The following is a 16,056-nucleotide window of genomic DNA, read 5'->3' on the forward strand; positions in this document are numbered from 1 at the left end:
ATTTGATTAATTCATATTAAATTAAAAGCTTACCAGAAAACACACCGCATGTGACCCCTTGTCCAGTCACTTCACTTCACAATTTATTTTTTACATACGAACGCACAGACTAGGAGCAGGAGTAGGTCACTCAGCCCCTCGAGCCTGCTCCACCATTTAATAAGATCATGGCTGTTCTGAATGCAGCCTCAACCCCACATTCCTCCCTACCCTGGATAACCTTTAACCCCTTTGTTAATTAAAAATTTATTTAGCTCTGGTCAGAGTGGACTGGGAGCAGCTACTTTTAGGTAAATCTGCATCAGGGCAGTGGAACTTATTCAAGGAGGAAATAGGGAGACAAAAGGTGGGACCAACAAATCCAAGGAACCCTGGATGTCAAGGGATATACAGGATTGGATAAAGAGAAAAATGGAAGCTTATGGCAGATACCGAGGGCTTAAAACATCAGAAGCCCTAGAGGAGTATAGAATGTGCAGAGGAGAACTTAAAAAGGAAATTAGGAGAGCAAAAAGGGGGCATGAAAAAATATTGGCAGATAAAATAAAGGAAAATCCAAAGTTATTTTACAAGTACATTAAGAGTAAGAGGATAACTGGAGAAAGAGTAGGGCCCATTAAGGACTATAGTGGTAATTTGTGTGTGGAGCAAGAAGACGTAGGTAGGGTTCTAAATGAATACTTTGTGTCGGTGTTCACAAGTAAGAGGGAGGATGTGGGTATTGAAATCAGGCAGAAGGACTGTGGTATAATTAAAGAAATTAGCATAGAAAGGGTCGTGGTTCTAAGTAGTCTGGCAGGCTTAAAAGTAGATAAATCTCCAGGCCTGGATGAAATGTATCCTAGGCTGTTGAGTGAAGCAAAGGAAGCGATAGGGGCCCTGGCAATAATTTTCAATACCTCTCTGGCCACAGGAGAGGTGACAGAGGACTGGAGGACAGCCAATGTGGTATCGTTATTCTAGAAGGGAGGAAGGGATAAACCAGTGAACTACAAGCCAGTCAGTCTAACCTCAGTGGTGGACAAACTATTGGAAGCAATTCTGAGGGACAGAATTAATCTACACTTGGAGAGGCAGAGATTAACCAAGGATAGTCAGCATGGTTTTGTTAAGGGGAGGTCATGTCTGACCAATTTGATCGAATTTTTCGAAGAGGTGACCAGGTGTGTAGATGAGGGCAGTGCATTTGACGTAGTCTACTTAGAACCTTAGAACACTACAGCACAGAAAACAGGCCATTCAGCCCTTCTAGTCTGTGCCGAAAGATTATTCCACTAATCCCATTGACCTGCACCCAGTCTATAACCCTCCAGACCTCTGCCATCCATGTATCTTTCCAATTTATTCTTAAAACGTAAGAGTGACCCTGCATTTACCACGTCAGATGGCAACTCGTTCCACATTCTCACCACTCTCTGAGTGAAGATGTTCCCCCTAATGTTCCCCCTAAACCTTTCCCCTTTCACCCTAAAGCCATGTCCTGTGTTTATCTCTCCTAATCTAAGTGGAAAGAGCCTACTCGCATTTACTCTGTCTATACCCCTCATAATTTTGTAAACTTCTATCAAATCTCCCTTCATCCTTCTACGCTCCAAGAAATAAAGTCCTAACCTGTTTAATCTTTCCCTGTAAATCAACTCCTTAAGACCCGGCAACATCCTAGTAAATCTACTCTGCACTCTTTCAATCTTACTGATATCCTTCCTGTAGTTAGGCGACCAGAACTGCACACAATATTCCAAAGTTTGCCCCACCAATGTCTTATACAACCTCACCATAACATCCCAACTCCTATACTCAATAGATTTATGAAGGCCAGTATTCCAAAAGCTTTCTTTACAACCCTGTCTACCTGTGACGCCACTTTCAGGGAATTATGTATCAGAACTCGCAGATCCCTTTGTTCCTCCGCACTCCTCAGTGCCCTACCATTTACTGTGTATGTCCTACTTTGGTTTGTCCTTCCAAAATGCACTTTTCTGCATTAAATTCCATCTGCCATTTTCTGGTCCATTTTTCCAGTTGGTCCAGATCCCTCTGCAAGCTTTGAAAGCCTTCCTTGCTCTCCACAACGCCTCCAATCTTGGATAAAAACAAAAAAACTGCGGATGCTGGAAATCCAAAACAAAAACAGAATTACCTGGAAAAACTCAGCAGGTCTGGCAGCATCGGCAGAGAAGAAAAGGGTTGATGTTTTGAGTCCTCGTGACCCTTCGACAGAACTGACGAAGTTCTGTCGAAGGATCATGAGGACTCGAAACGTCAACCCTTTTCTTCTCCGCCGATGCTGCCAGACCTGCTGAGTTTTTCCAGGTAATTCTGTTTTTGTTTTTGCCTCCAATCTTGGTGTCATCAGCAAACTTGCTGATCCAATTTACCACATTATCATCGAAATCATTGATATAGACAACAAACAACAATGGTCCCAGCACAGATCCCTGAGGCACACCACTAGTCTCAGACCTCCAGTCTGAGAAGCAATCATCCACTACCACTATCTGTCTTCTCCCACACAGCCAATTTCAAATCCAGTTTACAACCTCTCCATGGATACCAAGTGTTGAACCTTCTGAATTAACCTCCCATGTGGGACCTTGTCCAAGGCCTTACTAAAGTCCATGTAGACAACATCCACAGCCTTTCCTTCATCTACTTCCTTGGTAACCTCCTCGAAAAACTCTACAAGGTTCATTAAACACGACCTACCACGCACAAAGCCATGCTGACTATCCTTAATCAGCCCTTGGCTGTCCAAATAATTGTATATCCGATCTCTCAGAACACCTTCCAATAATTTACCTACAACTGACGTCAGGCTCACTGGCCTGTAATTACCTGGTTTATATTTGGAACCTTTTTTAAACAACGGAATAACATGAGCTACACTCCAATCCTCCGGCACCTCACCCGTGGCTAAGTACATTTTAAATATTTCTGCCAGGGCCCCTGCAATTTCTACACTAGTCTCCCTCAAGGTCCGAGGGAATATCATGTCAGGCCCAGGGGATTTATCTACCTTTATTCGCTGTAAGGCAGCAAGCACCTCTATATGTTCCATGACACTATTGCTTGTTTCCCTTCCTTCCTTATGCACTATGCCAGTTTCCTGAGTAAATACTTGGACTTCAGCAAGGCTTTTGATAAGGTCCCGCATGGGAGACTGGTAACGAAGGTAAGAGCCCGTGGGATCCAAGGCAATTTGGCAAATTGGATCCAGAATTGGCTGAGTGGCAGGAAACAGAGGGTGATGGTCGAGGGATGTTTTTGTGACTGGATGCCTGTGTCCAGTGGGGCCCCACAGGGACCGGTGTTGGGTCCCTTGCTGTTGTATATATAAACGATTTAGACTTGAATATAGGAGGGTTGATCAGCAAGTTCGCGGATGACACGAAAATTGGTGGGATGGTAAATAGTGAGGAGGATAGCCCTAGATTACAGGAGGATATAGACAGGCTGGTCAGATGGGCTGATCAGTGGAAAATGGAATTTAATCCAGGTAAGTGTGAGGTGATGCACTTGGGCAAGACGAACAAGCTACAGGAATACACAATGAATGGTAGGACCCTGGGAAGTACTGAGGATCAGAGGGACTTTGGTGTGCATGTCCACCGGTCCCTTAAGGTAGCAGGACAGGTAGATAAGGTGGTTAAGAAAGCATATGGGATACTTGCCTTTATTAGCTGAGGCTTAGAATATAAGAGCAAGGAGGTTATGCTGGAACTGTATAAAACGCTGGTTAGGCCACAGCTGAAGTATTGCGTGCAGTTCTGGAATCTGCATTATAGGAAGGATGGGTTTGCACTAGAGAGAGTGCAGAAGGGATTTACCAGGATGTTGCCTGAGCTGGAGAGTTTTAGTTACGAGGAGAGATTGGATAGACTGGGGCATTATTTTCCCTGGAGGAGAGGAGATTGAGGGGGGAAATGATTGAGGTATATAAAATTATGAGGGGCATAGATAGGGTAGACAGAAAGTAACTTTTCCCCTTGGTGGATGGATCAGTAACCAGGGGGCATAGATATAAAGTAAGGGGCAGGAGGTTTAGAGGGGATGTGAGGAAGAATTTTTTCACCCAGAGGGTGGTGGGAATCTGGAACTCTGCCTGAAGGGCTGGTAGAGGCAGAAACCCTCATAACGTTTAGGAAGTATTTGGATGTGCATTTGCGATGCCGTGGCATACAAGGTTATGGGCCTAATGCTGCAAAATAGGATTAGAATAGTTAGGTACTTGTTTGACCGGCGCAGACTCAATGGGCCGAAGGGTCCTTTTCAGTGCCGTAGACCTCTATGACTCTATAAAAGTATTCAAAGACTCTGCTTCCACCTTTTGAGGAAGAGAGCTCCAAAAACACTCAACCACCTAAGAGAAAAAATTTCTTGTCCCTTCCCTTTGGTTCAGACTGACAGTTCATAACCCACTCCACTCGCGGCTTGCTTGCTTCTTCACTCCGCTCAAGTCCTGTTGGTTTCTTTGCTCAGAGCCTGGCCTACTTGTCTCTCCGCCCTGACCGTGGCCTGCTAGTTTCTCCGCTCAGCTCTGGCCTGCTAGTTTCTCCGCTCAGCTCTGGCCTGCTAGTTTCTCCGCTCAGCTCTGGCCTGCTAGTTTCTCCGCTCAGCTCTGGCCTGCTAGTTTCTCCGCTCAGCTCTGGCCTGCTAGTTTCTCCGCTCAGCTCTGGCCTGCTAGTTTCTCCGCTCAGCTCTGGCCTGCTAGTTTCTCCGCTCAGCTCTGGCCTGCTAGTTTCTCTGCTCAGCTCTGGCCTGCTAGTTTCTCCGCTCAGCTCTGGCCTGCTAGTTTCTCCGCTCAGCTCTGGCCTGCTAGTTTCTCCGCTCAGCTCTGGCCTGCTAGTTTCTCCGCTCAGCTCTGGCCTGCTAGTTTCTCCGCTCAGCTCTGGCCTGCTAGTTTCTCCGCTCAGCTCTGGCCTGCTAGTTTCTCCGCTCAGCTCTGGCCTGCTAGTTTCTCCGCTCAGCTCTGGCCTGCTAGTTTCTCCGCTCAGCTCTGGCCTGCTAGTTTCTCCGCTCAGCTCTGGCCTGCTAGTTTCTCCGCTCAGCTCTGGCCTGCTAGTTTCTCCGCTCAGCTCTGGCCTGCTAGTTTCTCCGCTCAGCTCTGGCCTGCTAGTTTCTCCGCTCAGCTCTGGCCTGCTAGTTTCTCCGCTCAGCTCTGGCCTGCTAGTTTCTCCGCTCAGCTCTGGCCTGCTAGTTTCTCCGCTCAGCTCTGGCCTGCTAGTTTCTCCGCTCAGCTCTGGCCTGCTAGTTTCTCCGCTCAGCTCTGGCCTGCTAGTTTCTCCGCTCAGCTCTGGCCTGCTAGTTTCTCCGCTCAGCTCTGGCCTGCTAGTTTCTCCGCTCAGCTCTGGCCTGCTAGTTTCTCCGCTCAGCTCTGGCCTGCTAGTTTCTCCGCTCCGTTCTCAGCCTGCTTGTCTCTCCGTTCTGCTCCCGGCCTGCTGCTTTCTCCACTCCCGCCCTCCTTGTTTCTCCACTCCACTCCCAGCCTGTTCGTTTCTCCGCTCAGAATCACAGAAATTTAATGGCACAGAAGGAAGCCATTCAGCCCATCGTGTCTACACCAGCTCTCCAAATGAGCATTATGACCTAGTACCATTGCCCTGCCTTTTCCCTGTACCCCTGCACATTGTTTCTATTCAAATTATTATCTAATACCCTCTTGAATGCCTCGATTGAACCTGCCTCCATCACACTTCCAGGCAGTGCATTCCAGACGTGAACCATTGGTTGTGTGAAAAAGTTTTTTCTCACATCACATTTGCTTCTTTTGCAAATCACTTTAAATCTGTGCCCTCTTGTTCTTGATCATTTTATGAGTGGGAACAGCTTCTCCCTATCTACTCTGTCTAGCTGCCTCATGATTTTGAACATCTCTATCAAATATCCTCTTAGCCTTCTTTTCTCCAAGGAAAACAGTCCCAACCTCTCCAATCTATCTTTGTCACTGAAATTTCTCAACCCTGCAACCACTTTTGTAAACCTCTTCTGCACTCTCTCCAATGTGTTCACATCCTTCCTATAATGTGGCCCCCAGAACTGTATACAGTACTCCAGCTGAGGCCTAATGAGCATCTTGTATAAATTCAGTATAACCTCCTTGCTCTTGTACTCCATGCCCCTATTAATAAAGCCCAGGATACTATATGCTTTATTAATGGCTCTCTCCACCTGTCCTGTCACCTTCAGTGACCTATGCACATATACACCAGGATCTTTCTGCTCCTGCACTCTCTTCAAGATTTCACCCCTTATTTAATATTTTCATCCTACCAAAATGCATCACCTCACACTTCTCTATATTGAACTTCACCTGCCAACTCTCTGCCGACTTCACCAACTTGTCTATGTTCTTTTGAAGTTCTACACTGTGCTCCTCACAGTTTACAACACTCCCAAGCTTTGCATCATCCGTAAACTTTGAAATTGTTCCCTCCACATCTAGATCTAGATCATGAATATATATCAGGAAAAGCAAGGGTCCCAATACTGACCCCTGGGGAACCCCATTACAAACCTTCCTCCAGCCTGAAAAATATCCATTGACCATTACCCTCTGATTCCAACCTTTCAGCCAATGTTGTATCCACGTTGCTACTGTCCCTTTTATTCCATGAGCAATAACTTTTCTCACAAGTCTGTTGTGTAGTCAGCTCTCATCCATTTAATTATTCTTACTCTGGATTGCTTATCGTTCTTTTCTATCATCATCCTAAAATGTACAATGCAATGACCACTGTCTCTTAAATGTTCCCCCACTGACTCTTGATCTACTTGGCCCACCTAATTTCCAAGAACTAGGTTCAACAGTGTGTCCTTTCTTGTTGGATTGGGCACATATTGCTGTAGAAAATTTTCCTGAACACCATCTGGGAACTTTTACCTCTTTCCACCCTTTACACTGCCACTGTCCCAGTCTACATTCAGGTAATTAAAGTCACCCAGTCACCCCTCCTCCTTTCCTTCCTTTCCTATCTTTTCTGAACACCTTGTACCCAGGAATATTTAACACCCTGTTCTGTCCTTCCTTGAGCCAGGTCCCTGTTATCACCAAAGCATCATATTTCCACGTGGCAATCTGCACCTGTAACTCCCCAATCTTATTTACTATACTCTGTGCATTCAAATACATGCATAGTAACCCTGATTTAGATTTTGTTACTTTCTCCCTCGCTCCAACTTTACCTATTATCTTACTATTCTCTGTATTAGTGCTATCTGTCCCTCCCAGTATTTTGTGCACACTGAAATTCCTCTCTAATATTTTCTCTTGGTTCCCACACCCCAGCTGAGTTAGTTTAAAGCCTTCCCAACAGCATGAGCAAAATGCCCTGTGGTGTAACTCAGTCCCAGCTCTGTTCAGCTGCAACCCATCTGGCTTGTAAACATGCCATCTCCCCCAGAGCCAGTCCCAGTGTCCCAAGAATCTAAAGCTCTCCCTCCTGCACCATCTTTCCAGCCGTGCATTCACCTGCCTTCTCCTCCTATTTCTGTACTCACTGGCATGTGGTACTGGGAGTAATCTGGAGATTACTACATTTGAGGACCTGCTGGCTAATTTTCTACATTGTTCCCTAAATTCTGATTACAGGACCACATCCCCCTTCCTCCCTAAGTCATTGGTACCAATGTGGACCACGACCTCTGGCTAATTACCCTTCCCCAGAAGATTGTTCTGTAGCTGCTCTGTGACATCCTTGACCCTGGCACTAGGGAGGCAACATACCATCCTAGAATCACGTCTAAGGCCACAGAAATACCTGTCTGTTCTCTGAACCAATGAATCCACTATCACTATTGCTTTTTCTTTCTTCTTCCTCCCCAGCTGTACAGCCGAGCCGCTTGTGGTGCCACAAACTTGGCTCTGACTGCACTCCTCTGAAGAACAAACGCCCTCACCAGCTTCCAAAACGGAGAACCAAAGGACTCCTGCACCATCTCCCTACTTATTTATTCCTTATAAGGGAACCCTCATTCCCTTATGTTAACTTTATTCTACTTTGGATTATTTATACTACTTTATTACTAAATTTCCCTTATTCCTGGGCTTCTCAGTTAAATCCAAGTACAGCAACTTGTTTAAAAATATTATACTTTTCTAATTTACTCACCAGGTCCTCCTTACCAAGGCAGATACTCTCCTTTCTGAGGAAAGGTAGAAAAGGAAAAGATCACCCCTTCCCTCCTCACAAAATTCCCTCAGTCACTCCTGCTTGTTTCTCCACTCTGACCCCAGTCTGCTTGTTTCTCCGCTCTGATCCCAGTCTGCTTGTTTCTCCACTCTGATCCCGGTCTGCTTGTTTCTCTGTTCTAACCCAGGTCTGCTTGTTTCACCGCTCTGATCCCAGTCTGCTTGTTTCTCCGCTCTGATCCTGGTCTGCTTGTTTCTCTGCTCTGGTCCCAGTCTGCTTGTTTCTCCGCTCTGATCCCGGTCTGCTTGTTTCTCCGCTCTGATCCCGGTCTGCTTGTTTCTCCGCTCTGATCCCGGTCTGCTTGTTTCTCCGCTCTGATCCCGTTCCGCTTGTTTCTTCGCTCTGATCCCGGTCTGCTTGTTTCTTCGCTCTGATCCCGGTCTGCTTGTTTCTCCCTTCTGATCCCAGTCTGCTTGTTTCTCCGCTCTGATCCTGGTCTGCTTGTTTCTCCACTCTGATCCCGGTCTGCTTCTTTATCCGCTCTAACCCAGGTCTGCTTGTTTCTCCACTCTGATCCCGGTCTGCTTGTTTCCCCACTCTGATCCCGGTCTGCTTGTTTCTCCACTCTAATCCTGGTATGCTTGTTTCTCCACTCTGATCCCGGTCTGCTTAATTCTCCACTCTGATCCCGGTCTGCTTGATTCTCCGCTCTGATCCCGGTCTGCTTGTTTCTCCGCTCTGATCCCGGTCTGCTTGTTTCTCCACTCTGATCCCGGTCTGCTTGTTTCTCCGCTCTGATCCCGGTCTGCTTGTTTCTCCGCTCTGATCCCGGTCTGCTTGTTTCTCCGCTCTGATCCCGGTCTGCTTGTTTCTCCGCTCTGATCCCGGTCTGCTTGTTTCTCCGCTCTGATCCCGGTCTGCTTGTTTCTCCGCTCTGATCCCGGTCTGCTTGTTTCTCCGCTCTGATCCCGGTCTGCTTGTTTCTCCGCTCTGATCCCGGTCTGCTTGTTTCTCCACTCTAACCCAGGTCTGCTTGTTTCTCTGCTCTGATCCCGGTCTGCTTGTTCTCCGCTCTGATCCCGGTCTGCTTGTTTCTCCGTTCTGATCCTGGTCTGCTTGTTTCTCCGTTCTGATCCCGGTCTGCTTGTTTCTCCGCTCTGATCCCGGTCTGCTTGTTTCTCCACTCTGATCCCGGTCTGCTTGTTTCTCCGCTCTGATCCCGGTCTGCTTGTTTCTCCGCTCTGATCCTGGTGTGCTTGTTCCTCCGCTCAGATCCCGGTCTGCTTGTTTCTCCGCTCTAACCCAGGTCTGCTTGTTTCTCCGCTCTGATCCAGGTCTGCTTGTTTCTCCGCTCTGATCCCGGTCTGCTTGTTTCTCCGCTCTGATCCCGGTCTGCTCGTTTCTCCGCTCTGATCCCGGTCTGCTCGTTTCTCCGCTCTGATCCCGGTCTGCTTGTTTCTCCGCTCTGATCCCGGTCTGCTTGTTTCTCCGCTCTGATCCCGGTCTGCTTGTTTCTCCGCTCTGATCCCGGTCTGCTTGTTTCTCCGCTCTGATCCCGGTCTGCTTGTTTCTCCGCTCTGATCCCGGTCTGCTTGTTCCTCCGCTCTGATCCCGGTCTGCTTGTTCCTCCGCTCTGATCCCGGTCTGCTTGTTCCTCCGCTCTGATCCCGGTCTGCTTGTTTCTCCGCTCTGATCCCGGTCTGCTTGTTCCTCCGCTCTGATCCCGGTCTGCTTGTTCCTCCGCTCTGATCCCGGTCTGCTTGTTCCTCCGCTCTGATCCCGGTCTGCTTGTTCCTCCGCTCTGATCCCGGTCTGCTTGTTCCTCCACTCAGATCCCGGTCTGCTTGTTCCTCCGCTCTGATCCCGGTCTGCTTGTTCCTCCGCTCTGATCCCGGTCTGCTTGTTTCGCTGCTCTGATCCCGGTCTGCTTGTTTCGCTGCTCTGATCCCGGTCTGCTTGTTTCGCTGCTCTGATCCCGGTCTGCTTGTTTCGCTGCTCTGATCCCGGTCTGCTTGTTTCGCTGCTCTGATCCCGGTCTGCTTGTTTCGCTGCTCTGATCCCGGTCTGCTTGTTTCGCTGCTCTGATCCCGGTCTGCTTGTTTCGCTGCTCTGATCCCGGTCTGCTTGTTTCTCCATTCTGATCCCGGTCTGCTTGTTTCGCTGCTCTGATCCTGGTCTGCTTGTTTCTCCACTCCCCTCCTGGCCTACTTGTTTCCCTGCTCAAGTCCTGGCCTAATTTATATTTCTCCACTCCACTCCCAATCAAGATCTATGGTTTGGTCTTAAACATGGTATATGTGATTTCTGCCTTCTGTCTCTGTTGACCAAAAATTTAATTGTAGTTCTACAATAAATAATCAGGCAGTGAAGGGTGGAATGCAAATCTATTCCTTACATGCTTTGTTTACAGAGACACACATTATAAATGTGCCTTCAAATCCAACAACCAATTCAGTTTGCTCTTTATTCTTTTAATTAAATCAAGTAAACCAAATCAACAATACGAGGGACAAAATAAATGGCAGCCCCTTAAAGGTATACTGCAAAAAGGAAGACAAAGTCTTAAAGGCAACTTACAAACATCACATTAAAATGTGATTGAAAGGGTCGATAAAGCACCCCAGACCACTGGTGCCCACCAGGCATAGAATATCTCGATCGTGCCGGAGGACATTGTATGTTCCCTCTCCAAGGATACCTGGCTGCGAACATAGCCGTGGAAGAGGGGCAATCTGCTCTATATAGGAGCACAAGTGAATCCCCAGTTAATGCGTACCACTGAGTATAATTAAACGCTCAATTGATATACAATTAACACATCTGGACTTTAGAAACCAACCACAGCTCTATGTAGATATTTAATGTGTATAAGCAGACCTGTTTGCAATGGACAGTGGCTTAACCAGTCTGTGGGATTTCTTTTTCTGTTTTCATGCAATGAAATAAATATAAAGTAGTTTATTTTTATAATTCATCTTATCAGCAAAAGATAGAACTTCAAAAGTTCTTGGATAAAACTTACAGATTTTGTCCATTTGATCTGGTGGTGGGGAAGACCATTGTGTTTCTGGCATATTGCTGATAAAATGAAATATAAAAATAAAGCTCTTTATTGAAATTGCTTTGAATAAATCACTTACCCAGAACTTTTATTCAGGTAATCACTTACTTAGAACCTTTATTCAACTCTAATCGCAATATTAGAATATATTTGTAAAAATCTTGATACTTGAATGTATTGAGTCTTAACAACAAGACTATTTTTTTGAGGTGGTATAGCTGATTATCATGTTAACGTTTCACCTCTGAGACTTGGGTTTGTACATGATGAAAATCTCCATCATCTGTTGATCATGGAAGTCTTACTTGTGTTCCCGTAACCTAGTTTCTATAGTGAGAACTCGTGTTCTCACTTAGCGAGGCCATGGAAATGGTTGATATGTAAAGTAAAAGCAAAGTATGGTATGAATGCCATTTTAAATATCATCAATAAACTGGTTATTTCAGAAAAGAATATTTCTGACATGTCCATGGAAAGCTTATTAAAATAATGAAACTATGGAGAATAGCAATTAAAAACAGTGAAGATCTTGATCCAGTGTCAATGTCTATTTTTGCAAATAATTCTAGCTATGTTTGTTTTCCATCTTATTGAATATGGACCAACTGATGTTTAATTAAAATTGTTTAGGATGTCCAGATCACTGATATTGACTATATGGAAAATAAAAAGGATTTTACTTATGACTTGGTCAAATTCCGTAACCTACCTCAATTTGCTCATGATTTACATAATCATGGGCAGAGATACATCATCATTTTGGTAAGTTCCATAATCATGCTGTTTCCTTTTCATTTTGATCACTTAAAAATATTATAATATTACAATGAACAGATTTAAAAAGTAAGGAAATCTTTTATCACCATGTTATGATTGTTTGTCATGCCGTTAGATGAAAATAGAGCACAAAGAATAAATACTAATGAAAAAATAATATTTTAAAACATCACAAGACAGATGACAATCAGGCAGCTTGTCAATTGTTGTATTTCTGATGTTAAAATCAAAATTGCTCATTTGTGACCTTGGAATAGAACTGTATTAAAAGTGATCCAGCACATAAAATCGCAATTTAGTATGACAACATAGGGGATTTAGTACCAGACTAGTAAACCAAAGGTGTTGAGTTCAAATTCCAACAAAAGTAATGAAGTTAATTTTTAATAAATTTGTGGACTAACATTATGAAAGCTGCCAGGTTGTCATAAAAATATGGAAAAACTCAGCAGGTCTGGCAGCATCGGCGGAGAAGAAAAGAGTTGACGTTTCGAGTCCTCATGACCCTTCGACAGAACTTGAGTTCGAGTCCAGGGGTGGACTCGAACTCAAGTTCTGTCGAAGGGTCATGAGGACTCGAAACGTCAACTCTTTTCTTCTCCGCCGATGCTGCCAGACCTGCTGAGTTTTTCCAGGTAATTCTGTTTTTGTTTTGGATTTCCAGCATCCGCAGTTTTTTTGTTTTTATGTCATAAAAATATAACTGCTTCACTAATGTCCTTCAGGGAAAGAAACATCGGGGCAACTCGGATTGGGTAATAGACATTGCCCTCCCAGCATCACCTGCAGCCTGAGGCCAAATTTAAATAAAAAAAGATTTCTTGGAAATGCAGGCAATGAAGGTTTTTGTGAGTTGGCTTTACAACTTTTGTTCTTTTTAAAACCCAGGATCCAGCCATTAGCACTCAGAGGCTTATAAATGGTTCCTACCATTCTTTTGATAAAGGCACACAAATGGGAGCATGGATCAATGAATCTGATGGAAAGACACCCCTTTTAGGAGAGGTAACTGAAATAATCTATATCTTGTGTGTATGGTAGGTAATGCTAATACTTGAAAAAATAAAATCTGAAAATGCTGAACTGTAAAAGGAGGAATGGAGATATTGACTAGAATATTTCATTGTTATTTTTTGATACATTACATGAATGGAATATTGGCATAGGCTGTGCTTGGCGGCATGAGCGGACAATATGGCAAGAAGGCCAGAAATCGGTTTCACAACATCGTGAAACCAGTTTGCAATTGTCTGCTCAGCCCGTCGATGGCGGGCCATGTTTCCATCGGATGTCAGGAGCCTCATTATACTACATCTGCAATTTATTATAAGGCTAGACTGCCGAAATTATCCGCTTCCCTAACCTCTCACATCGGCATAATTGCACACCAACGTCTTTCACAATAGCATAGATAAGGCATGCACTTGGCAGGCTGCACTCTGAGGGGAACATGGAGGTGAGTGCACAGTAACGTTGCACAGCGCTTGTACAGGTCACTGTTGGACTTCAAAGTTGAGGCGCTTTGGGGGTGTGGTGGGGGGTGAGGGGGCAGGGGGTGGGTGGTGTGCAAGGGCTGCCCTGCAATTGAGACGACTTGGGGATGGGAAGAAGGGCTGTTCTGCAGCTAAAGGTAGTGCACACAAGTACATGCAGGGTGGGAGGAAGAGAAGCAGCCATGCATTAGGGAAAGCTTGTATAAAGTGACCATTCCTCTGCAGCTGGGACAGTTCAAGTGCAGCCACATTGACATGCTTGGAATCGGGCCTCTAGCTTATCTGTCCACACAATCAATGCAGAGGCATGAAAGTACCACCAAATGCTCCAGAGCTTTTCACCCCTCAGGCACAAGTGATGAGCGTTTTAGTGGACTGCAGAACAGTTGGGCAACTGGGCACATTGTACAATCGGCTTGCTAAAGTTGGCCATGGAGCAGTCACTGGTGGAGGTGCTCACAGCCTCTTGCAATGTTATCATTCTGATTTGGAACAGTCTCCCCCAAGGTTTAAGCTAACAGTGCAGCCTTGCAGTGCGAGTTAGGAGAATGCCTGTGCCTGAGCTGAGAGCACAGCATGCAGTCCACTGGGCAAAGCTGCCACCAATTGGCCATGTGGAATAGGCCGGAGGTGGGTGGGGCAGCCATGCAGCACATTAAGCTCTGGTCATCCAACTTGGTGGCCAGAACTCTCCAGGATGCTTTATGGGGCCTTCAGACTTAACCAAAGAGGTTCTTAGTATACCCAAGCTAACCCATGCTGCAGGAGGAGTACATCAGGAGCATGGAGCCTGTTGAACTAGCTCTATGCCTCGTGGTATACAGAGAGTAGAGACTTCGGAGAGTGATGGAGGTACCTGGCTACACAGAGGAAGGACAGCACCCTCAGGAAGGAGGGGCAGTTGAGACTCCTGCACTCACCACTGAAGAACCACAGCAAGCCATTGTTGGTTGGTGCCTAGCTAGACCCAGGGTCTATAGACGCCACCTTTCATCCATGCAGTTGACCGACAACCAGTGTCACTGAAGACTGCACATATCTAGGGAATTGGTCAGTCTCTTCTGCCAGATACTGCAGGATTTGGCGCCACGAGAACGTGGACAGCATCCACTGCCAATGGCCCATAAAATGACCACGGCACTGAATTTTTACACCAGGGTTCCATCTTCGCAAGGGCACACAACTTTGTGCATTTGCCTGGGGCCAAGAGAGCCAGGATGCGAATGATTGGATTTGCCTAGATCTCGGGTTTCCCACAGTTGCAAGTGCAATCAACTGCACTCACGTGGTGCTTAGATCTCCATCTCAACAAGGGGTCAACTATGTCAACCACAAGGGCTTCTGTTCGCTGAATGTGCAGCTGGTGTGCGACCACCACAAATGCACGTTGCAGTCCTGCGCATGGTTTCCAGGGAGTGTCCATGACTCCTACATTCTCAGTTGGTCACAGATCCTTGACATGTTCCAAGTTCCACAGAGGTAGCAAGGTTGGATCCTAGGGGACAAGGGCTACCTGCATAGGATATGGCTCAGGACATCTGTGCGGCGGCCTCAGACTGCAGCAGAACAAAAGTATAACGAGGCTCATGCTACAACTCACAACTTGGGGGAGCAAATCATCAGGATGCTGAAAATGAGGCCCCAGTGCCTGGTCTGGTCTGGTGGAGCCCTGCAATATAGTCCACAGACGGTGTCACGCATCGTTGTCACCTGCTGCACCCTTTATAACCTGGCGCTGCAACGGGGAGAGGAGCTGACTGAGGAGGAGCTGGAGTCTGCTCCAATGAGGGGGACGTCGATGGGGATGAAGGTGAGGAGGTTCTTGAAGGCAACAGTGATGGTGATGAGGCCATTGCACTGGCCAGACAAGGCAGGCATGCTCGGGAGGACCTCATTGCTGCTAGATTTGTAGAGGATGATGACAACATGCAGTGAGGAGACATCACGAATCCTCACGTTGCATCTATGAACATTTGACTCCAGTCTTATGGCAGCACACATACCCTCTGTGATAATGCTCCTGACATTGAGACACTGGAGGCTCTAATAGTCGCTTGATTGCTGGAAGATGATGACAAAATGCAGTGAGGACACTCCATATATCTTCACATAGCCTCTGAGAATGCCTGACTACTGTCTGTCTGAGGACAGCTCACTTACGCTCTGCAATCAGGGTTGTATTGTGGAGACGCAGCCATGAAACTTTAAAGCATCAGATCGTTTGTCCGCTTTCAGCTCCTGAGCCCCTCAGGAGTACAGCGTCACTGATCACAGATGCTGAAGAGATAGGGGCCAGCCCCACGTAAAAGGTGCTGAGAGCACACAGAGAAAGTGACAGAACTCTGTGATACCTGCCCACGAGATTCTGGCAGCAATGACAAGCACTGTCGAGGTGCAGGCATCACTAATGTGTCCAGTGAGTGTGAAGCTGGACCATCGCTTTGGTCTGAAAGCTGCAGAAAGCATAGGGAAAGGCCTTGGACTGAGACTCCTGCCTTTATCTTGTGCAGAAAGTTTTCACATCTTAGTAACAAGAACATTGCTCATCAAAACAAGAAGCCGTAAGCAGGGAGACATTATTGGGAGTTTATTTACA

General features: G+C 46.3%; 1 protein-coding gene across 12 annotated transcripts in view; it reads left to right on the plus strand.

Annotated features, from left to right (window-relative positions):
• Window positions 1-16,056, plus strand: part of si (sucrase-isomaltase (alpha-glucosidase)) — a 243,278-nt gene that overhangs the window by 98,146 nt on the left and 129,076 nt on the right. For 9 of the 12 annotated variants that reach the window (XM_041216425.1, XM_041216411.1, XM_041216418.1 and 6 more), the window contains 2 exons: window positions 11,821-11,952; window positions 12,856-12,972. The exons of 1 other annotated variant lie outside the window; for it this stretch is intronic. In XM_041216425.1, coding sequence (XP_041072359.1) covers window positions 11,821-11,952; window positions 12,856-12,972 — 249 coding nt within the window. The remainder of the gene's footprint in view (window positions 1-11,820; window positions 11,953-12,855; window positions 12,973-16,056) is intronic. 2 more of the 12 variants (XM_041216467.1, XM_041216478.1) reach the window with 2 other exon arrangements.

This window comes from Carcharodon carcharias, chromosome 2 (assembly GCF_017639515.1).
Source record: "Carcharodon carcharias isolate sCarCar2 chromosome 2, sCarCar2.pri, whole genome shotgun sequence".
NCBI classification, from domain to species: Eukaryota; Metazoa; Chordata; class Chondrichthyes; order Lamniformes; family Lamnidae; genus Carcharodon; species Carcharodon carcharias.